This window comes from Ctenocephalides felis, unplaced genomic scaffold (genome assembly GCF_003426905.1).
Source record: "Ctenocephalides felis isolate EL2017-DRISC unplaced genomic scaffold, ASM342690v1 CF-g0.4_SCAFFOLD_03571, whole genome shotgun sequence".
In the NCBI taxonomy this organism is placed as follows: domain Eukaryota; kingdom Metazoa; phylum Arthropoda; class Insecta; order Siphonaptera; family Pulicidae; genus Ctenocephalides; species Ctenocephalides felis.
In genome coordinates, this window is record NW_020539725.1 from 67,042,936 (window position 1) to 67,067,981 (window position 25,046).

At 29.6% G+C, this 25,046-nt stretch overlaps 1 protein-coding gene across 1 annotated transcript; it reads left to right on the plus strand.

Moving 5' to 3' along the window:
- The first annotated feature begins 6,537 nt into the window (after nucleotides 1–6,537).
- On the plus strand, nucleotides 6,538–23,498 carry LOC113386972 (hydroxymethylglutaryl-CoA synthase 1-like). The gene is given in 11 exon segments (XM_026624730.1): nucleotides 6,538–6,572; nucleotides 19,366–19,489; nucleotides 20,441–20,462; nucleotides 20,465–20,590; nucleotides 20,686–20,924; nucleotides 20,989–21,238; nucleotides 21,319–21,423; nucleotides 21,820–21,971; nucleotides 22,603–22,783; nucleotides 22,947–23,053; nucleotides 23,193–23,498. Coding segments are annotated over 11 exon segments (1,443 nt in total). The 5' UTR covers nucleotides 6,538–6,555; the 3' UTR covers nucleotides 23,313–23,498.
- The last annotated feature ends 1,548 nt before the right edge of the window (nucleotides 23,499–25,046 follow it).

A 25,046-nucleotide genomic window follows, 5' to 3' on the forward strand; every position in this document is an offset into this window, starting at 1 on the left:
TACACCTGCGATATGAAGTACAGGTGTATAAAGTGCCTCGAGATGCACGCGCCAGGTGCGTGCAAGAAACTACTAACCGAGGCACCGATGTGTGTCAATTGTAAGAAAGAACACCCGGCGAACTATTCTCAGTGCTCCGCACTCCTTAATTTCATTGAGAAGAAGGAAAACGATACTCTTAAGAGAAGAAAAGTATATGCGCCAGCTCCAACACCAATGCCACTGACAAGAAGTTTCTCGTCAGCTCTAAATCCGACAAACACCGGCCCTAACTTCAAACCTGATTATCCTCAACTCCCTGTCCCACGGACATCATACCGACCTCCGCTGCAGTCCACACTATCACCGGCCTGGCCTTCACCATCACCAAGACCAGCACCGATCCGGCCAACACCATCAATGGTCGAGTTTACAACCAACCAGCCAGATCCAGATCTCAATACTCCGGAAGGACTCTTTACTGCTATGGGCGAGATCAGGAAGCTATTTGCGGATCCCCAGGTAAAGCAAATTTTCAGTGAGCTATACAAACTGACAAAAACACTAAACACAAACATGACTTATAACGACAAATACAGAACAATTTTGAACTTTCTTACATCATCACCATAAACCAATCGCAAGACTTACAAATAATGCATTTCAATTCTAATGGACTTAAAAACAACATTGACGAACTGAGACAGACGATAACAAAATACGATCTGGACATAGTACTGATTAACGAGACACACTTCAAACCTACGGACAGACTCTATATGAACAATTACAAAGTTTACAGAAACGACAGACAGACGGACGCACGCGGATGGGGCGGCACTGCGATTTTGATTAAGTCTAACATCAGACACGAGCAAGTGCCAAACCTGACAGCGGGCAGTTCTGAAATAACAGCTATTAATGTATACAAGAGAGGTCAAAAAGTAACCATAATATCGATTTACATCCCGGCAAGCAGACTAGAACATACGGACTTACAAAGACTACTGGACTCGAACAGATTTGTACTTATGGCAGGAGACTTTAACGCACAACACACATCTTGGAACTGTAACTTCAACAACGCGAACGGAAACAGACTTTACGAATACCTGACCGAACACAACACCACAGACGCACAACTACATTATCCTGACACGCCGACCAGATACGCCACCGTACAGACGCACCACCACAGTACGATCGATTTGGCATTGACAAAAAATCTACACGTAACATCCGAACCCATAACAAGAACACTTTTCAACTCCGACCATAATCCAGTTTTCATGACCATTTCAGACAGACTAGACGTCGACCAGACTCCCAAACGCAAATTTTTAGATTACACCAGAGCCAACTGGCCAATTTTCAGAGACATCATCACAGACAACACACGACACACTATGCCAATCGATACCAACACTGACATTGAGGAGGCTGTAACACACCTTACACTGACAATCACAGACGCCGTACAACAGACTATACCGACACTAGACTCAAGAACAACACCAGCCAACGACTTGCCAGAACACATTTTATTGAAAATACAACTTAAAAATCATACAAAGAAACTGTGGCAACGTACCGGTGACAGACTACTCAAGGAACATGTTAACAGACTGACAAAAATTATTTCCAACGAAATACGTGACCACCGAAACAGCACTTGGACCAAAAGACTCGAGAACATAAATACTGACCCACACAAAATTTGGCAGACAGCAAAAAGACTGACGCAAAAACCAACATCCATACCTCCACTCAAATTAACTGACAATAATTACGCAACGACACCAGCAGACAAGGCGGAAATATTGGCAAAAAACTTTGAAAACATACATAAACAAAATGCCAATATGTCAAACGCAGACCTGAAACAAGACGTACACGAGACAATTCAAGACTTCACTGACCTCCACAGGGACAAAGACTTACGAATAGACCCTGCCACAGTTTCCGAAATAAAGACAATAGTTAAAAAATTACCGAACAGAAAAGCACCAGGACCGGACGGACTACAAAACATAATACTTAAACAACTGCCGACGAACGCCTACATTTTACTTACGCGCATAATAAATAGACTAATGACAAAAGGCTGCTTTCCCGCTTCTTGGAAAACCTCCATCATATTTCCAATAGTGAAGCCAAGGAAACAGCCAGACATACCACAGAACTACAGACCGATCAGCCTCCTCAACACAATGAGTAAGGTAGCCGAAAAGGTACTACTCAAAAGACTTAACAAACACATAAGACACAACAAAATTATACCTGACACACAATACGGATTCAAAGAACGACACTCTACACTACACCCACTGACAAAACTCATAGAAAATACAGTACTCAACTTCAACAGACGAAACCATACCGGATTGGTGTTACTCGACTTTGAGAAGGCATTTGACACCATCTGGATGGACGGACTTGTACATAAACTTATCCAACTCAACTTTCCACCGTACATAACGAGAACTTTACACTCATACCTTTCAGACCGTAACTTCACTGTACAAGTAGACAACGGACTTTCGACGGTTAAACAAGTGACGGCGGGAGTACCGCAGGGCTCGATCCTGGGACCATCCTTGTTTAACGTCTACATTCACGACATACCCACTGACGCCGACACAACGTTACTGACGTTTGCTGACGACACTGCCATATACAAATCATCACGATCACCGACGCTACTGACTACAAAGATACAGACACACATAGACAAGCTGATGAAATATACTGACAAATGGCAGATTAAAATCAATCCGCAAAAGACGGAGGCAATTTTATTTACAAAGAGCCAAAATGCCATGACTAGACTGACTGACTTGGACAAAATTAAAGTATTGGACTGTGAAGTTGAGTGGTCGAAGGATGTCAAATATCTTGGTGTGACCCTGGACCATAGACTCAGCTTCACAAAACATATTAATACAAAATTGGACAGGCTTACGGGATGTTGAATCTACTGAGACCTCTCTTGAACCAGAACAGCCCGCTAAGCGTGAAGAACAAGCGAACACTTTACTTGACACTAATAAGACCGATACTGACATACGCCGCTCCGGCATGGAACGCGACGACTAAGACTAACTTACGAAAACTACAGACATTACAAAATAAGACACTACGACTCGTACTCAACAAAATAAGGAACCCACTGACTAGACATTACTACTCTTCAAAATACATACACAAACAGACTGACTTACCAACCATACTAGACTTTATAAAAAAGCTCACTGAGAATTTTTATCTAAAATGTGGGGATCATCCTAATGTTAACATCGCGGGCCTCGGCCAATACACAAGAGACGATATTTGGTATGGCAATCACGCCATGCCAAAATATATACTGATCGACCCATAGCGGTAATTGATACTTGGATGAGAATAAATCTTTTATTTTTGTTTTTCTTTTTATTTGTATAATTAACTATTATTATAAATATTGCTTTGTGGTTTTTTTGGGGGGAAAAAGTTTCTTTCCTCTTTTTTGCCACACGATTTGTCAAAAAGTTTTACATACACTTTAATTATTGTTTGAAAAACCAAATCCAATGAAGGATACAATACCTACGGGTAATAAACCCATGTTATAATATGCAATGTACATACTTTTATATATTGAAATATATAGTCTTTGAATTAATTAATTAATTACTATGTAGATTCAGAACAAATCTAATAAAATCACTGTAATAGAATTTTTGGAGCTCCTTATCCTTTGATGGTAGGGGCCAATAAACAATAAACATATTACATCTGCTATTATTATTCTATTATGCTGGTCAGTTTAAATTTAACTTGATCTTGACCTTCAAGGCCCTCATCCGTGAATCGAACATAGACAATATATTCTATACGAATGCAAATAGAAATTTTGCATCGATAATTCTATTCAAATATTTCTTTATGTGTAACAATACACAACTGTCGACGATTATTATTTCTTTGCATAAAAAACAACCTTGGCAATAATATTCAATAAAGTATTTTATCAGTCAATGGTAGCTATGTGAATAAAATTTGCACGAAATTTGCATTGAAGAAAGGAAAATTGTAGTTTTGTAATTAAAGAATATGGAAAAACACGAGGAAAGGAATTTTTCTACATGGATTCTTTGACGTGATTTCTAGAAATTGTAAAAAGTACTGAAATGTTTTATGATAACGATTGTGATAAGTAATTGTACAGTATTTTGGATTTTAAATAAATGAATATTATTTTTAACACGCAAGAAAGTTCTAAGTATTTATTGCAAGTGTTGTTTTTGTATTGTTGTATTTTTGAAGTAAAACTTCTTTAGGCGCGACTACGGAGGACATGTTCGATGGCAATAGGACGGAAGTTGGTTAAGCTTGAATTTTGTAAATTTTTTGTAAATTTTTTTTTCTTCTCGATGATGGTCCTCGTTCTGATTTCCCTCGTGCAGTATCTGTCCTTGATTTTGTTGTATTTTGTTGCTTTTCAACCATGTGCTCTTTAATCGATGGTCGACGTCTATTATCCTTTTTACATTTTTACACCAGAGATACTCGGTTCGAGTCCTGGCGCAGACAAAAAATTGTCATTTGATTTGTTGGATTGAAATTGAGTAGAATTTAGATTGTTGAATAGCTCAGTCAGTTGCATGCCTGACTTACGTGCCAGAGGTACTCGGTTCGAGTCCTGGTACTGACCTAGAATCAAATAGAATTAGAATTGTTGATTTGGGATAGAATAGAATTAGGAATTAGAAGAAGAAAAAGGTTAGAAAGAAATATTATTTGTTATAATATAGATAGTATAAAATGTAAAAAAATGTAATTGTAGATATGATTAAATATCTACGTATGTATGCGAGCCCAATAAAAAAACCTAAACTGTTTCTGATTTTTCTATCTAAATTGATGATATTGATGTTTTTATATCATTTGGGGAAATCAAAGTTGGGGACTAATTTTTGGAGCTATTTTTTCCTGAAGAATTATATAAAAAGCCCTGAGGCTATTTTTTTAGTTTGTTCAATTCCTAAAAAATGATTTTTAACTTTCCGTTAGCTAGGTTATTGTAATCGTCCAAAAATCGAAATTGAAAATATTTACATTTTTTGGCGTTTTGAAGGTTTCTGAAGATTTTGGCATACCTCAGAAAAATGGTTAAAAAAACATTCGATTCCTATTGATAGGGAGATGTGCTGATTTGTTTTTGGCAAAGGTATTTCCAGCCGTTACGGAGATACGGAGCAAAGAGTGCAGAAAATACAAATCGTGTTTTTGAGAGAACGAAGTATCGGATTTGAATGATCCGAACTTAATATCGTACATTAATATCGTAATAACGAGGAGAAGAGGTGATTAGTTTTTGGCAAAGGCAGGTCCACAGGTTTCGGAGATACCGAGCTAAATGTGCAAAAAATTGCAGTTTTTGAGAGAACTAAGCGTCCGATTTGAATGATTCAAAGAACTTTCTGCTTATTTTAACAAAATAATTGCTATTGGCAAAAAAAAATCTATTTCATTTTTTTTTCAGAAAATAATTCTGATTTCAATTGTATTTTTGACTTAAGTTTTAACATCCTTTAAACAAATAATTTCAACTTTGCAATTCAGTTTATATAATTCTTATAAATATTAGACAATATTACAGTATTTATTTATAATAGTCTATTTGAAAACATTTAATATTCCTCGAACATTTCGTTACGGTACGGGAAGTTCCAGCAATTTGCCTTAAGGCACGATGCCATACACACTACTAGTTTTTATTTATTATTTCAATCTATTATAATACTTGGATTTATTGACTTCCAGAAAGAGAAGTTTGTTTTCGCAAAAAAATCCGATTGCTAATTTTGTTTTCTCGACGTTTCAAGTCATTCTGAATCGTTTGAGACCAAAACTGGAAGATGTATGTGAGAGCCGATTTTTGAATTTTCGTCGACGTTTTCTCAAAAACGGCTGAACCGATTTAAACAATTTAAAAGCTATTCGATGAAACTGAAATTCGATGAGAGTGTTCTACGATTGTCGGCAAAGCTCGTTCATTATGTGACGTCACAGTCCCCTTTCTTCGATCCATGTAGTATAAGGTCTATGGTATGGGGTTGTTTATGCAACTTGTCAAGGCAAAACGCTACTTACATGAGTTTCTTGAAAAAACATAAACTTCTACTTCAAGAAGTTAAAAATAGTAGGTCGAAACTTCTAATAAATGTGTCAAGCACCAATTGCAATAACAGAATCAATTCCAATAAAATAAAACTTACTATCAATTAAAAACAACAGACTACTTGTTGTCAATTAAATGAATTTGAGTACGCTACTGCGTCCAAATGGGCGAAAGCTGACTTATACGTCGTGTCATACTAATATTTACTTTGACAAACTTATCACGAACATCGCATCATGTAATTAATAATTACACAAAATTAACAAACAATCAGTATTAATTAATAACCATAATAAATATCAATTATTAATAATAAAAATCATCTATCTATCTATTATCTCGCGTGTGATGATAAATGTGAATCAAATCGTTTATCCATCCATCGTCATCTGTCTCCTTAGTAGGTTAGCGAAATGAAATTACTCGAAAGGTATTTATGACATCAATTCTATGTATTATAATTCGATGAAAGCAAATTTATTATAATTTCAATAATTGACGGAATATTTTTGATTATGTTTGGTTTTGATTCGGCCAAAGTCGGACGTCGCAGTCGTCGACGATCGGCTCCGGCCGCGGTCGAACAATTTCACTCAATTTCACTTATTGCAAACTGTCATGGTGATAAAGGATGGTTTATAATCATAAATGATATTTTATGCGAAATAATTGACTTAATCAAACGAAAATGAGAATTTGATATTTAGATAAAATTTTCAACTGTTTATTTCGAAACTAAAGTATACTTTCACTCCAATCTACTTTCCAATTGATATCTCTCAAACACATTTATGATATCTGTAATTATATAAATTATAGTGCCTAGACACGTTCATGTTATAAAATTGTAGCTTATTATTCCAAATTTTAATTAATTTATAAGCATTATGTGCATGTACTTTATCGCTATGTTAAATTTTATGAAAAATGTAGAAACTTAGTTTTTTAAGAAACTTAATAAATTAAATTGTGAAATATTAAGCATCTGCTATAAGAAATACTGGCACGAATATTTATATCATGTACTTTATCCTTGAATCATTTACATTAATAGTAATTTTTTTACACAACTAGAGAAGTTTCGTAGACTGCTCACCCATTTTTTTTGCTAATTCCAAAGCTGCTCTTTAATCTAAACTCTTTATCGAGTTTATTTCATTTTGAATTTGTGAATTTCAAATTTTTTACTTATCGCATTACAAATTTGAACCTTTGATGAATTTTTAAAATTAAACTATTTGTCGTAAAGTCGTATTATTTTAGTATGCTGTATATGACCATGATATCGATCTAGTCCTCATCGAGTTACAATGAACAGCTTTTAAATTTTTGAAATCGGTTCAGCCGTTTTATGAGAAATTGCCGACGAAATGTCAAAAATAGGCTCACATACACACAGACCCATATAAATATGGTCCCATTCAATTCATAATGACTTGAAACGTCGAGAAAGCATTAAATTAGCGAGTCGGATTTTTGTGAAACAAACTTTAAAGGTTTTTGAACATTTAGGCATACCTCAGGGGCATCCATTAAGAGGTTTTTAAGGCAATAACAAAAAATCACGAAATATCACATGGGGGAGGGAGGGGTATAGTATGGGTATAGTAAGACATCATGTGTATTTATTTTTTACCAGAATTAAAAAAAAATCTGAACATTTTCAAAAAAAAAACAAAAATTTATCAATTTTTTCTCATAAATACACTTGATTTTTTATGGAAGGAGCGGGGGTAATTTTAAGGTCCGAAAATCCTTAAAAAATCGATCACGTGATTGATGGATGTCTTCTTAGAAATGAATGGATGTCTGTTTATGTGTGTATGCATGTGCGGATACAATTTTTTGTCAACGATTTCGAGAACACGGATTAACTGATTTGAATGATTCAAAAATATTCGATTCCTCTTGAGGGGGAGACGTGCTGATTAGTTTTTGGCAAAGACAGGTTTAGCCGTTTCGAAGATACGGGGAAAAGAGTAGTGGGAATTCAATTTTTGAGAAAACGGGGCACCCGATTAGATTGATTGATAATATAATCGATTCGTATTGGCGGAATGAAAAACTGATTAAATTTTTAGAATGCCAATCCCAGCGGTTTTGGGAATCCAATGAAAAAAGTGACAAATATGCTATTTGGTGGACAAAAATGATCATTAGACTTAAAAAAAATACAAATGTTTATTTATCAATATTTTTTTTCTAAAAAAAAAACACGCAGCACGATTGTTTAGGGAAAAATTCAAAATTATCAAAAAAGTTCGAAATGTTAAAAAAATTCAGTTTTTTTAAAAGAGTCAATTTGTTTAAAAATTCTCAAAAATCAAATTTGTTCAAAGTTTAAAAAAAAATTGAATATTTAAAAAAAATGGTACGAGAAGTTCCAGCAATCTGCATTAACACACGATGCCATACACCTCTAGTTTTTTTATTTCTAAAAAAATATCGAAAACAATTCGGATTTTAATTTTAATTCTAGTTATAATTTTAAAGCTCGTTTATACACTTGAAATAATTTTAACTTTGCGATTCAATTTATATAATTAATAGAAATATGAGATAAGGTCCTTCATTAAGTTCTGTTCTTTTACTTTATATGTAAACATATACAAACGTCGTCGTCCAATTTATAAGCTCTTATATTTCGTCTATAAAATACGAATAATATAAATTACATCATCATCATTTATAATAATCTATTTGAAAACATTTAAAATTCCTCGAACTTTAAATTACAATGCATGAAGTTGCAGCAATTTGCCTTCAAAAGTCGCCATTTTAAAACTAGTTCCTTTACCATCTGTCACATTTATATTTTCCCCCATGTGAACCGTCCTTACACTGCGTCACTCGAGCCTCGCTGTCAAATCGAAAAGTCTCGCTCGTACAATTTCTAGGTTATGTCTCCGAAGTGGGAACAGTCAGACTTCAATACAGTTTTTATTCGTTTTACAAATCAGTCTCAAACGATAAACACAAAGTGAACGTTTTAAAACAAACATAAAACTGTGCCTAATCCCATTCAGTGATCGAAAAAACTATATAAAACCAGTTCAATAGTTATAATAAATAATTTACCCAGCAACGTGCACTGTATAACCTACAAATCACGATTTCGACTGAATGAAATTATGTAAATATAAATATAATAATAAAGTGTTTGTTTTTCATTTTGTTCGTGAGTGGAAACTTTAATACATTTACTTTACTAACCTTGGTTGTTGATAATTTTTCGCTTACCATTCATTTTTATGTTTCATTTTATGTTTCGACATCACGAAAGTGTTATGTATATGGTTGTTTAGTTTTTAATTTAATTTTAAGTTGTTGCTTTTACTAATTTTATATAATATTTGAAGCTTTGCTCATTTATTTTGGTAAGGGATTCAAAATTGGTGGAGTGATTTTTGGTAGAGAAGGTAAGAATTTGAAATGTATTTATTTTTGGGCTTGCTTTAATTTCTAGTTATTTATCTTCTTCCTCTTTTGCTTCTACAAATGTTAAAAAATAATTTACAAAGTTGTAAAATGGTTCTACCTCTACAAAAATTGCTTTTATTAAAGATCCTGAAAGCATTTTTCAAGTAAAAGAATTAGATGCATTTAATCTATTTATAAATTATTTTTATCAATTTGAAGAAACTACAAAATTCATGAAATATTTCTATTAAAGTTAAATATTTCCTAAAAATCTTATTTTCAAAGATTAATAAAATCCTGTTTTTAGAGGATACTATGAAAAAATAGAATATTTCTAATAATACATATTTGATTAAAATGCTGTAAGTTTTTAGGGATAAAAAAAAAAATAAAAAGTTAGAAAATCAGCAACTAAAGAACTCATATAATATTCTTTCTGAAAAGTTAAGTTTACTAAAAGTTTTTTTCAGGATAAAATAAAAAAAAACATAATGTTTCTAAAAATACATATTTCATTAAAATCTTGAAAGTTGTTTTTAGCGATAAAAATAAAATAGAAAGCTAGAAAATAAACTAAAAAACTCATGAAATATTCTTTCTGAGAAGTTAAGTTTTTCCTAAAAGATGTTTTTAGGGGAAAAAATATAATCTTTCTAAAAATAATGCAAAAATAGAGAGCTAGAAAAACTAATGTTAGAGAAGTATTTTCTCTAAAAATACATATATTATTAAAATCCTGAAAGTTTTTTTTGGGAAAAAAAGGAAAGCTAGAAAATAAGAAAATAAGAATCAAGAAAACTCAAAATGTTTTATCTAAAAATAGATTTTTCATTAAAATCCTGAAAGTTTTTTTATTGGAAAAATAGAAAGCTATTGGAAAAATGAAATGAAATTCATATTTAATTAAAATTCTAAAAGTTTTTACTGGGGGAAAAAATAAATAAATAGAAAGCTAGAAAATAAGCAGATGAGGAGCAAAAAAACTCATAAAATGTTCTTTCGTTAAAATGTATTTTTAAAAATACATATAATATTAAAATCCTGAAATTTTTTTAGAGAAAATAATAAGAGCTAGAAAATAGAAAAATAAGAAGCAAGAAAACTCATAAAATGTTCTTTCTAAAAATACACATTTCATTAAAATCCCAAAAGTTTTTTTTAGGAAAAAAATAGAAAGCTAGAAAATAAGAAAATGAGAAGTAAGACAACTTACGAAATGTTCTTCCTAAAAATACATATTTTTTTAAAATTCTAAAAGTTGTTTTTTGGGGAAAAAATAGAGTCGCAGATAATAAGAAAATATGAAGCATGAAATATTATTTCTAAAGATACATATTTCTATAAAATTTTAAATATTTTTTTAAATAAAAAAACTAAAAAAATAAAAAGCCAGAAAATAAGAAACAAGAAAGCTCGTACATGTTCTTTCGAAAAATACATATTTTTATAAAATCCTAAAATTGTTTTTAGGAAAAAAATTAAAAAGCTAGAAAATGAAAAGCAAGAACTCATGAAATTTTGAAATTTCTTTCAAAAATACATAATTCGTAAAAATCTTAAAAGTTGTTCCTAGGGAAAAAATAAAAAGCTACAAAATGAGAAGCAAGAAAGCTCTAAAAATACATAATTCGTAAAAATCCTAAAATATAAGTATCAAAAAAATAAGAAAGAATAAAACTCATGAAATGTTCTAAAACTAGATATTTGATTAAAATCTTAGAAGTCTTTTTTAGGGAAGAAGGTAAATTAAAAATATGAAAATCAGAAGCAAGAAAACTCATGAAATATTCTTTCTAAAATTAAATATTTCATTAATATCTTAGAAGTTGTTTTTAAGGATAAAATAACAAAAATAGAAAGTAGAAAATTCATGAAATATTTTTTCTAAAAATCGATTTTGTTAAAATCTTAAAAGAATAACATAAGCTTCCAAAAAATGCTTTTTATAATAAATAGATCTTTCCTAAGATCCTGAAAGTAGGTTTCAACAAAAATATATTTATATAGAAGCCACTTGCATTTTATAAGTTCATAAATTATTTCACATTTTTGAATTTGAAAAAGCAAGAAAACTCTTCAAGTGTTCTTTATAAAAATATATCTTAAATCTGAATGTAGTAAAACGGATTTTCTGGCAAAAACATAAACTTCTTCGACAAGTTAATAAATAGAAATTCAGTTTATAACATTTGACATAATTATTGATTCCACAATTAGCGATTTCATATTTTATTTTTTATTATACCGGTCAATTATAGTTTGAAAATAACACCATGTTATTCAAAACAAAATTATAACGCCATAAATTTGTTAAATTCAGTCATAAAATAAAAAAAATAATTGTGCACGCATATATAAATAAAAAATGCGCTAAACAACTTTGTTCAAATATAAATTTTAATATTTATATATATAATTAAAAGGAGTAAACACTTTAACAGTTTCACTTTAAACCAGTTAAGATTTATATTTAGACATGAAGGTACTGTTATTACAAAAACGTGAAAAAATATGAAAAATAAAATTGTTTGCTCTACATTGCAATAGTAAATGAACTATTTATTATTTGTGCTATTTCTATTATAAAATAAACGAAGCTTGGCATCGTGATAAGGCAAATTGCTGGAAATCTGGAATTAAATTGCATTCTGTTTTACTCTTTCAAAACGTGCTAGAGAAATAGTTCATAAAATTAAAAATTCAAAATATTTCTTGCATGCCTAAAATGTAAATAAATGTAGAATAAGTTGCTGTTTTAATTCTATAAATTAATTTGATAACAAAGATGCAGATTTTATAAAATTTTCGTTAGGTTTATTAATTTTAGATTTATCAACTTCCCAAAGAAGTTCATGTTTTCACATAAAAATTCAATTGATTTTGATTTTCTTGAATTGCAACTCATTCTGAATCGAATGAGACCGAATTTGGAAAAATATGTAATAAATTTGTAAAAATATGAGTGAACGTTTAAAATGCAATCGATGAAGAGTTGATTAGTTTGTTGGTTAAGGTAGGTCCAGCTGTTTTGGTTATCATACCAAACAAAAAAAACATTGAAAATAAGCACAAGCATATGTTTTTCAAATTTAATAATATGAATAAATTAAATAAAAATGAGTTTATTGTATTATTATTTGGAAATATTTAAAATTCGGAACCAACTTAATATTCTAACTTCGCTTTAAACTTTTCACTTTTAAAGTGAAACTTTCGCATCGTTTGCACAAATTTGAAATGTAGTTCTAATAAATATTTTACTTCCCGTATAGTAGTCCCAAAAAACGAAAATGAAATTTTTTATGTATCTTTACGTTTTAAAGTCTTCTGAACATTGTGGCATACCTTAAAAAAAAGGATGCATGTGTGAGTGTATGTATGTATGCGGATACAATTTTTCGTCTACGATTTCGAGACTTATCAACCAATATGAATGATATTTTTCTTTTATTGATGAAATGAAGAACTGATTAAGTTTTTGCAAAAGTAGGTCCAGCAGTTTCAGAGATCCAATAAAATAAAGTTAAAAAACATCATTATAGAGATTTTATAGAGATAGCAATGAGTACTTTGTTTACATTTCTATGGGTTCCGCACCAAGATTTTCGTACGTCAAAAGTTTGTTATAGTTTTGATCGCTACTAAAAAAATTTAAAATGAAAAAAATCAATTGAAGTTTTATCAAAACCAACCTTAATTCGTTCAGTTTTTTCTAAGTTTCCCACATTTTCATTTCCAATTGGCTTCATTTCCTATTTCACCTGTCGAATCCATAGTTTTCGCTCTTCCTCGTCCATTTTTGTTTATTCAGTTATGTAAACTTGTACAAATTCAAGTTTTATAACTGTAAATAAATATAATAATGTGATTGTAACCTACATTTTTCCATACAACAAGTGCGTGCGTTTGGAATGGATGTGGAACGCCGAAGAACTCAGAACTCAGAACGAGGAACGACTTTGACATTGTTTCTTTTAAAATTCCACAGGTGAAATTTTTTCTTACTCATCATTAAATAGTGGGTATTGTAGATTTATAGAAAATCGATGGAGATGTACGAAAATAGACAGATACACTTTGATACAATTTATGAGACTATACGCCTATAAATAATTTTTTGTCGTTTTCTGAACGATTTTTTTTTTATGATGTTATGATCAAGTTCGAGGTCAAAATGGAGAATTTCAAAATTTGCAAAACTGAATTCCTATCGATTAGTCGATTATGTCACGTGTCATGTTTCTTGACTTTATTCAAAAAGTGCCACTTACACCTAGTCGTTTCTAATTGATCTCTCATGTTGGGTTTGTCCCGAATTGTTCAATTGGCAAACGTTTTGATCGTTGCGTTTTACCATTTCGCATAATTAGATTCCACTTGGATTCCACCTAATGCGTTTGCTTTCTACATATCAATGGGAATGGCACTTCTCTGCCAAGTCAATGGCATGAGAGCTTTCTAATGAAAGTTTTCGGACACGCAGAATTTAATTACCGTAAATAGACAATTAGCACGATATTTAATCGTAATTGAGATACGCTATCGGCACGATTGTGGAAATTTTTAATAACTTTGTCCACAAAATGATAAACTCCTAGATAGATGAGAGAGAGAATTGAAAAAAATGTATATTTTTATTATAGATTTATAATTACATTATAATATAGATGAAGTATAAATAGATCGCAAACATGGCCGCTCCGCCATTACTTCAATTTAATTGTTTCCCCAGTCCATAGAGGCGCACGTAAATTTCCAACTGTAGCACGTAAATTTACCTCTGGTTTAATTCTAGGATAAGATTTATATAAATATTTAATATAGAAAAGAAAAACCTGATTAAATTGAATAAATGAAATGAAAATCAATAAAAAACAAAATATGCGAGTATAAAATATATTTTAAACTAAATCACAAATATGTTTTCACAAAAATATATAATAATGAAATTAAACGTTTAAAGTATGTGTATTATACTAAAAAAATCAGTTCTTTAGGAAGAGTAATGAATTTTGGCACAGTAGACCATCTGGTGAGTGCGGAAAGCACTAGAACAAGGTAAAGCACTTTTGCCCTGAGTTTATCCTACATGATTTAGAACTAATGTACTAAAAGTTCCTACTATATATAATATTTTTTTTTGAAAGCGAACCATTGGCTGCCTTATCTATTTCATATTCTTTCATATTAAAAGGCAAGATAATTGTTGTTTTTTAACTTCTCATATGGTGACTTAACCTAATCGAAAAAATCGAAATTAATTTTTTTATAATAATTTTACGCTTCAAAACCTTCTGAACATTTTGGCATACTTTAGAAATGGGGATGTGTATGTTCTTGTATAACAAAGGAAATGCGTTTTTAAGTCCCAGACTGAGTTTTTTGTCTGGGTATGTCGGACTCAATACCGCCATGGGTATAATACCGACTAAAACCTCCTGTTTGCCCTTGTCTCTGGTCCCCACAGAAACCACCGTTAGGCATTACTTTGTGGGGGGAGGATCTAGAATGTTATCATTCTTACCTGTTTTTATACTCATCTTTTAAATGACTTTCGTCGACGATTTCGAGAGCACGGATCAATCAATTTGAATGATTCTAAAAACATTCGGTTCTTATTACCGGGGAGACATGCTGATTTGTTTTTAGGAAAGGCAGATCCAGCCATATTGGGAGATACGATGCAAAAAAAAGCAATTAAGTAATTAGTTTCAAAAAATCTTATACTTCTACTGATAGAATGAAGAATTTACTAAATTTTGGAAACGAAGGTCTAGCAGTTTTGCAGATCTAGTAAAAAATAAAAAAAATCATTTGTTGATTAAAATGATCATTATTAATAAATTGTTGGTAGTAATCAAATTATTATTGATTACACAGGCCAACAAAGAAAATGATGCAAACGATTTTAATGCTGTTTTTAAGTATATTTGGGGCGCTGATTTCAAAAATGACCTTGTTTTTTTTCTATGAGCTTTAGTTTTCAAGATATGGTATATATGATATATAAGGAATGAAAGGACAAAATAGTAATACAATTCAGAATTTTATTTTAATGAGATATGCCTACTCGTATATACAAACTTACAAAACCCATTCGGCCTTATTTGGAACATTAGTTGACACTGTGAAAAGTTCTTTTCCATGGAGACCTAGAATGGACCTGGTTTCGGCAACTTCTTTCCAAGTTCCAGAGTAGAGCTGATACAAAAAAGTTTGCAGATTTGAAATCAGCGCAATAAATACTATAAGAATCAGCTCTAACATTTAATGCACCAAACAAAAAAAAATTGTAGGCCTGTGTTATTGATTATAATTAGTTATTATTTGCGACGATATTTTAAATTTTTAACAGCAATTGTCGGGTAAGGTTGTTTCTACTTGGAAACATTTTGATCTATATGTTAGGGTGAATAGTACTACTTGGTTATCAGATTGACTGAAAATGGGATTTGAACCGGTTTTGTAAGTAACACATTTTGTGAAAACGAAGCAAATTAATTCAAGAATAAGCAAATAGTAAAATAAGAGAGCACACTTTTCTGGGAATACTTCTATATATAATTTTAGAGAATGGACGTACGTTTTTCACACAGGATCTAATATTTATCCAATTTGTTTATTTATTTCATCCGGCAATAATCTCCTTATTACATCAAGCTCTTAGAACTTGCAAACATATCAATGTTTATAATCGTAAGCGATGGCGTGCGAAAAACCTACATGTGAAGAAATATATATGTATATATATATATATATATATATATATATATATATATAATATAATATATGTATATATATATATATATATATATATATATATATATGTATATATATATATGTATATTTCTACACCGCAAAATAGAATGGTTTGTTTGGAGTTGCATGTTTCGGATCATGGCTGGTCATTCCATATCATGAAGAGATTGCTTATTGCATTATTGTAAAGAGATTGCTTATTTGTTTTTTCTCCTCCATTGAGTCATACTACCATACTACCATAAAATGGATTTATAGTATCAATATTTATTATTTACCTCTCGGTATGAATAGATGGCACGAAACAATTGCAATTGTTTCAGCCTGGGATTTCTTAAGTCTGATCGATGGAAGAAATAACATAGAGTGCTTTTGATAAAACAATCCTGTGATCATTAAAATTTTAACCACAGAGTTCTGAGTTGAGTGCAAACCTTAGGCAATAGTAGTTGTGCATTGTGCAATAATAAATAATTTAATAAAAAGTTGGATAACAATGAAGTTCTGGTAAATTATGATGTCTAAAAGATTACACGTGATGAGAAATAGATCATCAATAGTTTTGTTCCGAGTTTGGTGCGAAATTTACTAAAATCAACAATTTCATAATTGTACGAACCTACAGGATTTTTTGATTTACATTTAACTAAGTCGGTTAAATATTTTCTAAAATGTATTTTTGTAAATCATATTTTAAAATTTAACTAGTTTTCTGCGATATTCGATGTGTTTCTGAATGTTTTGTGTAATAAAAAGTTATTACATTATCGTGTAAACCACATGGTACAAATTTTACAACAAGTGATATTCATATTTACTTCAAAATACATATAGATCATATATTACATTATATTCCAAGTGAAATTAGCCCTTAATGGTGGAAATTTCCACCATTATTTCTGATTCTAAAAGTTTCTAATTCTAAATTTTTAATAGATCATTTTTTTAAATTTTGTTAATTTTTTATCATTATTTATTCTAGTATATAAATCAACCAAATTGGTGACCCTGACTGACATGATCATCTACATTGAAAATGGACTTGAAAATTTTGAAATGTTTTTATTTATATTTTGAAATTATTTGAAAATTTGGAACTTTTTTTTGATTGTTCAAATTGGTTAATCCGTGTTCACAAATTCGTTGACGAAAAATTGTATCCGCACATACACACACACACACGCTAATACTCATTAATTTTTGCTTAAGGTATGCTAAAATGTTCAGAAGACTTTGAAATGTAAAGATATATAAAAAAATTGATTTTCGAAATTTTTGCGATTACTTTAACTTATCCTTCAGGAAGTTAATATAAATCAACCAAATTGGTGACCCCAACTTCGTTACCATAATTAAAGATGAACAATCCTTCTTATTTTTATTTTTATTTATTTATTTACGGATGCAGAAATTTATAATAATAAATAACATAAATTTAAAAAATCAATCAACCAAATTGTTGACCCCGACTTGGCCGACCACAGTTAGAAATGGACAACTTTCTTTTTTATTATTGTTTTTTTTTTATTTATTTATTTATTATAGATACATGATTTTTAAATATTAAATTGAATTAAATAAAAACATTCAGCAAATTGGTGGCCCCGACTTGGTCATCACAATTAGAAATGGACATCCTTCTGGTTTTTATTTTTAATTATTAATTTGTTTACGAATACATGATTTTATAAATTCAAATTAAAAAAAATCAATCAACCACATCAACCAAATTGATGACTCTGACTTGGTCATCAAAATTACAAATGTACAACCTTCTGGTTTTGATTTTTATTTATTTATTTATTAAATATATAGGATTTTTCAAAATAAAATAAAATAAAATAAAAAAACAATCAACCAAATTGTTGACCCCTACAATATTTTGGTTTTTATTATTATTTATTTATTTATTTACAGATACGATGTAGGATTTTGTAATATTTAATTAAATTAAATAAAAACATCAAAATAGCACGAAAATTCTAAATAAATGTACAATGCAGATGTTAGATGTTTATCTAAAATACTTAATAATAAATATAATAAAAGTACAAATAAATAATAAAAGCACACCCAAACTGATCGGATTATAATATAGATAATAATAAAGTTAACTTAAACTAAAATAAATAACTTGTGATATATTTTTGTCTAAGATGCCGAATTTTTCGATAAAATAGCTATGTTATAGTAATGCTATGGTACGGGTCTATATTCGTATGAATTGATGGTCACAAACTTATTCAAAAAGCTATGAATTTGCTGAGCGGTCAGGCGTTTTCTACCTAAAACCTAACCTCTAAAATTCAAAAACGTCAAAGAAGTTAGGTTTATGTCGCACAGCAAATACATAGCATTTTACAGTACGTTACTACCTACTTATGCACTGTAATATAGCATTGCAATAACATTTCCATTTTTTGGAAAATTGACCCTTAAATTTGAGTTGAATTAACCGTAAAAAAATTTTGGAATTTGTCCCATATATTTTATTCATATCTTTTAATATAGGATTTTCTTTATTGTTGGTTGATTATAAAAACTAAATATATGTGCACCTACTTAGTTTTATTCCGTTATTAGCACTGTTATAATTGTTTAATAACGAAAAAGACGTCAAGTGCAAATTCATATGTTTATCTTCATTGTCGATATACAAACGGCTTACATCGGAACTCTTTACGTATTGAGCGCTGGCAAAACAATTTCAAAGTTCATTTATTACACATGGACGAAATAATTTAAATTAAACTAATTCTATTGCACTTTTTGATATATTTCACTAAACAAATCAAATATTTATATTTTTAAACAGGTTAGTAAAAATCGCCATTTTGTTTAAATAATCATTTTTCAATCTGACATTTCCGGCAGCAGGGTTAAAGAACATCTAACCAACTTCACTGTATTAAATTGCATCTGACTTCATGCGATTAACAATAATTTTCATATTTTTAACAGGACTTTGGATAAACGTTCTGGGATTTATGTATATGTTTTATTTATCATATTTTCATAGAATTAAGTATTTTAATTGCATCTAGGGACGCTGAAGATTTGAATCAGTTCTACAACGGGCGGGAGATGGGTGCTTGGCCTCCCAATGTTGGCATCCTTGCCATCGAACTGACGTTTCCGTCGCAATATGTCGACCAGGCCGAACTCGAGGTAAGGGAAATAAAAAATTTAGAAAATACATGAATATTATGCAACTTTTGTGTTAAAAAGAAGATTATTGGATGCGATGTGAGTAAAGTCATATCTTTAAATAAAATGAGAAGTACAGATTGATAATTTCAATGAAAAAATACATTCAGAAGTTTAAAAAACCAGTAAATAGGTTAGGTTACCCATTCGAAAAAATAACGTCTACTATTTAATCAATAGATTTAGAAATAAATATTGTTCAATTAAAAATGACACAAAACCAAAATGTAAGTAACGTCAGTGTAAATCATTTTGATATTAATTTAATAGATAACTATATATAGATAAATATTGATAGTTATTTTTATATTTTGATTACCTTATCAATACTCTTAATTAATAATAGTATTAATAACAAAAAAATTGTTATCTAATCTTCGATTGTTCAAAGTTCATCAGCCTTATTATATTATATTTATTATATTATATTATATATATATATATATATATATATTATGTATTGTATGAAAATCAATTTGTTTATTATTAAAAAAAAATTTCATTAATTAGTTTAATTTTCTATTATTAAATTTTTTTACTTCATTTACATATAAGTCAACACTTTTATTATTACTATTTTTTTTAAAAATACTCATAAAACAATATTTATATTTCTTAATTTAAATAATATAGATATTATAAATATTAATATATTTAAATTTTTTAACCACACAATTAACAATACCTAGTAAATTATGATATTTTATAATTTTCTTCTTCTTTAATATATTGTTATTTAAAGACTTCAAAAATTGATTTTTTTTTGCCAGATGTTTATATATTTTTATATAAATTCATTTTTCATGTTTGTTTTTTTTTATTAAACTTAACTTGTAAAAAGAGAATTGAAGAAAATTTATTAAATAATTTAAGTTGCAATTTAATTTCAATTTCTTTATTTTTATTTTTTAGGCATTCGATGGAGTGTCAGCAGGAAATACACAATTGGACTCGGCCAAGCAAGAATGGGCTTCTGTGGTGACCGAGAAGATATTAATTCATTGTGTTTAACAGTTGTTAAAAATTTGATGGAAAGACATCAAGTGCCTTATGATAGAATAGGTACTTTATAAAAAATACCACCTTTAACCTCATTGAATGATTCATCAACATTTAGATTTAACTCAATTAACTTTTCTTCTTCAATTATATTTAAGGTTATTTGGGAGTAGGCACAGAAACCCTTCTCGACAAATCAAAAAGTGTAAAATCTGTCCTTATGCAATTATTCGAACCACACTGCAAAGGTGTTACTGATATCGAGGGTGTAGATTCTACAAATGCTTGTTATGGGGGCACTGCTGCACTTTTCAATGCTGTTTCCTGGGTCGAAAGCAGTGCTTGGGATGGCAGATTGGCTTTGGTTGTTGCTGGAGACATTGCAGTATACGCAAAGGTATATAAAACAGCCAAAAAACTAATTATAGTGTAATAAATGTAATAATATTTTTATTATTTAGGGTGCTGCTCGTCCAACAGGAGGTGCAGGTGCTGTAGCGATGCTGGTGGGTCCCGGAGCTCCCTTGTCGATGGACAGAGGTCTCAGGGCTTCATGTATGAGACATGCTTATGATTTCTACAAACCTGATTTGAGTTCTGAGTATCCTACGGTCGATGGAAAATTAAGTATTCAATGTTATTTGGGAGCGCTGGACGCTTGCTATGCTCTTTACTGTGAAAAAAGGGCAAAGTTGGAGGGAGAAAAATCTAGTCAGTAATAGAAATTCACTGTTTGCTTATTTTCAACAAATTTAATGAAATTTTTCAATTGATTTTTATTTCTTTTACAGAAGGTTTAGATGGATTAGACGCTGTCCTGTTCCATGCTCCTTATTGCAAACTTGTGCAAAAGGCTTTGGCACGTTTGGCACTCAATGATTTCTTACGTGAAGAAGGTACTGCCAATCACACGAGTTTGACCACTTGTTCTCAGCCTTCAGAAGTGGTGGTCAATGGAAATGGTATCGACAATGATTCCCACAAGTTAAAGTTAGTTATCAAACTCAGATTTAATAAAAATTTCAAATCAATACATAATTTGTTGATGAAAAAATATTTTTAAAATTAAAATAGTGATTAAAATAGATCAATAATGGTAAAAATATATTCTAAAGATGTTTAAGAATAAATTTCATGAAAATAAGAATTCTAATTATTAATAAATGGACATTTTTTTAAATTTTTTATACTTGCATATTTTTTTATTTGTCTATATTTAATTATAATCATGTTTAACTTTCAATATACAGTTAAACATTTATTTTTTTATTAATTCAATTATATTTATGTAGTTTATCATTCCAGATATGAATCAGTGTCACAATTCTCTCAGGTAAAACTCGAAAACACATATTTCGACAGAGATGTAGAAAAGGCATTCATGGATTTAAGCAAAAAGCAATTTGAACAGAAAACAAAGCCTTCGTTGTTACTTGCTAATCAGGTAATAATTGTTTAATTTAATTTTAATGAAGTAGTCTTGATGGTTGCTATGGAATAACAAATTTAAAAAAAGTATTGTTATATAATATGCGGATATTTTTCTTTTTGTTATATAAATGTTTGGTTGATATATTTACAAAGAAAAAATTGCTATTATTATTATTATAAATTATGCTTTTGTTGCTTTTATTATATCAGTGCCAATGGCATTACATATCTAGTCTTTCTTACTTTCACTTTCTTAATATGATACAACATATAATAAATTTAACAAAAACATCTTGCACAATTTGAAATTATATTGCAATTGTAAATACACTTTGCCAACCCACAATTGCTGGGTTAAAATAATAGGATCGGATGTAAAAATGGAGTTAATTCTTTCATAATATTTTTTGTACATCTTTGAATGTAACGGCCATCAGCGCGAACATTAGAAAGTGCATGAAGTTAGCCATGATGATGATAGATGTGAAGTTGTTGATTATGTAACTGGTGTTAATGGTGTTTTTTTGAATATATCTTAGTGGAAGTAATATCAATGTTTTATTATATTAATTTAATAGCAAGTAAGCATAATATATATTTTATCATCACTGCTGCAGAAAATAATTAAAATATCTTTCTTTAAGGTTGGAAATATGTACACACCATCAGTATACGCAGCTTTGGTGTCTTATTTGGTCAGTAAACCAGCCAGTGAATTGGTTAATCAAAGAATTGCTTTGTTCTCCTATGGTTCTGGATTGGCAGCAACTATGTTCTCACTTACGATCACTGGAGACCCACAACATTTGACTAGAATACTCAAAGGTAATAAAAATATGTGGATACTTTTATAACTTTTAACTATCTAAACTCTAAAATTTGTTCTCTGATTTGATTTTTTGGTAAATGTAAAGAAATGGTGCTTTGTGTAATTTAATATAAAGCTTGATATTTTACATATGTTTTCAATTAATTGTGTTTTATTTAGGTGTCAGAGATATTAAACCAATGTTGGAAGCAAGAACAAAAGTAGCTCCTCAAGATTTTGCAAAGTCAATGGAAGAACGTGAGCACTATGGACACCAGGCACCTTTTGTAAGTATTACAATTATAAGGTTAATATATTTTGTGCAATATGTTAAAAATATTCAAAAGCATTATAATTTTTTTCATATGGTCTATTATAAAGAAATTTAAGTAAAAAATGTTTTTCTATTATTCATTTATTATCTAGGTTCCAAAAAGTGATGTGAAGACACTATTCCCCGGTACTTATTACCTTGAGAAAGTAGACGACCTGCACAGAAGAACATATGCAAGACTCGACAAAAATTTTGACAAAATAAATGAATAAACTTATAGATGACAATCTACTACATAGACCATATTGAAAAATCAACAAATTGCATTTTTCATCCATCGATAATTTTTTTTTTATCAAGATGATAGATCCAATAAATGACATAGATAATATATATGAAATAAATTTTATATAATTGAAAAAGGGTTGTTAATTTGAACACAAAGTGAATGCTGAGCAATTGTAAAAGTATTAAATTGGAGAAATAATTTATTTTAGGTGTAATAAAATTTTGTTGCATTCGTTTTGTGTTCCTTCTAATGAAATATTTTGTTATAAAGTAGAAAATAAATGTGACCGGGTTGTATTTTAAGTAGATAAATATATATATGATTATTCATGTTTTTACATGTACATATATTTATGTATGTAAATAATGAATGAAAATTATAGTAGAAAAATTTTATCTTGTTTTAAAATGTACACTCGGTACTTTATTACTTGAAATATATGTATTTTTACAAAATTTGGACTTTTGTAAAATAATCTAAAACTATAAGGCATAGATCTTAATGAAATATAATTGTAATAATTATTAAAAATTCACATTTTACAATATTAATTGTTGATTACATATGATTTTCACAAATTTTAGACAAACAATTTCAAATATACTTTAGAAAAAATTCAATTGCTTTGAATATTAGTATATAACAATCCTCATCAAGATTAAATTAATGAAGTTATCAAATTAAAAATATAATTATTCTTTCTTCATTAACAATATTTATGAAAATGCTTGTAAATTTAGTATTATTGTTTAAATAATTAAATTTGAAGAATAATCAAAATTTATTCTTCAAATTCTGAAACTCGGCCATTTTTTTATCCCTATGGCGCTGACTGTACCTTTAAAATGACAGTTGATAACGAACTTAACAAAAGTGCTGTCAAAATTTCTTTTTTAAGAGAATAATTATAAAAATACATATTATTAACTATATTTTGTTTTGAATAACGTATTGTGTTTATTATATTTATCAATAGTTAGTGAAAAACAATTAATCAAAGTGGGGAAAGTAAAATAAACAAAAATCTGTTAACCTAACCTCAAAAGTGCACAACTTGATTTGTTAATAAAAGGTATTTATAAAAATACTTGTTGGTAACAATATTATTTTGTAAATAACATATTTGTGTTATTATACAATTTATTTACTAATTTCTAGCGACAAATGATTTAAAAAAATATAAAAAATGAAACAATAAAAAATCTCTTAACCTAACCTATTGGACATGCACGATTTCATTTTTTAATATATATTTTTTCGAGGTGTAAATTGATAAAAATGCGTGTTATTACAATATTCTATATTAGATAACATAATTCTATTTATCACATTTATCAATTACCAGTGACAATTAATTCTCAAAATTCTCCTAACCTAACCTAACTTACCCTTTACATTTCTTATACAATTTTTTTTCCCCAAGATGGAAATTTATCTCGTCGAAACACGAAAGGTGAGATTCGAATTTTGTCTTTTACATTTTGTCGTGTGAAACTGAAAATGTATTTATCAAATAATCGAATCGAGGCAATTTAATAGGTTTTCTATATCCCCCGGCCTTGCGAAATCCTTTCACACATGCCTGCAGAACAAGATTCTTATAAGAAGATTTTCTTGGGAGGAAAATGGAGGAGTTGGAAAATCAGGAGGAAGAAGAAGGTTTGTGTTTAAATTTGGTTTTATATTATGAATCTGATGGAATATTTTGAATGTTATG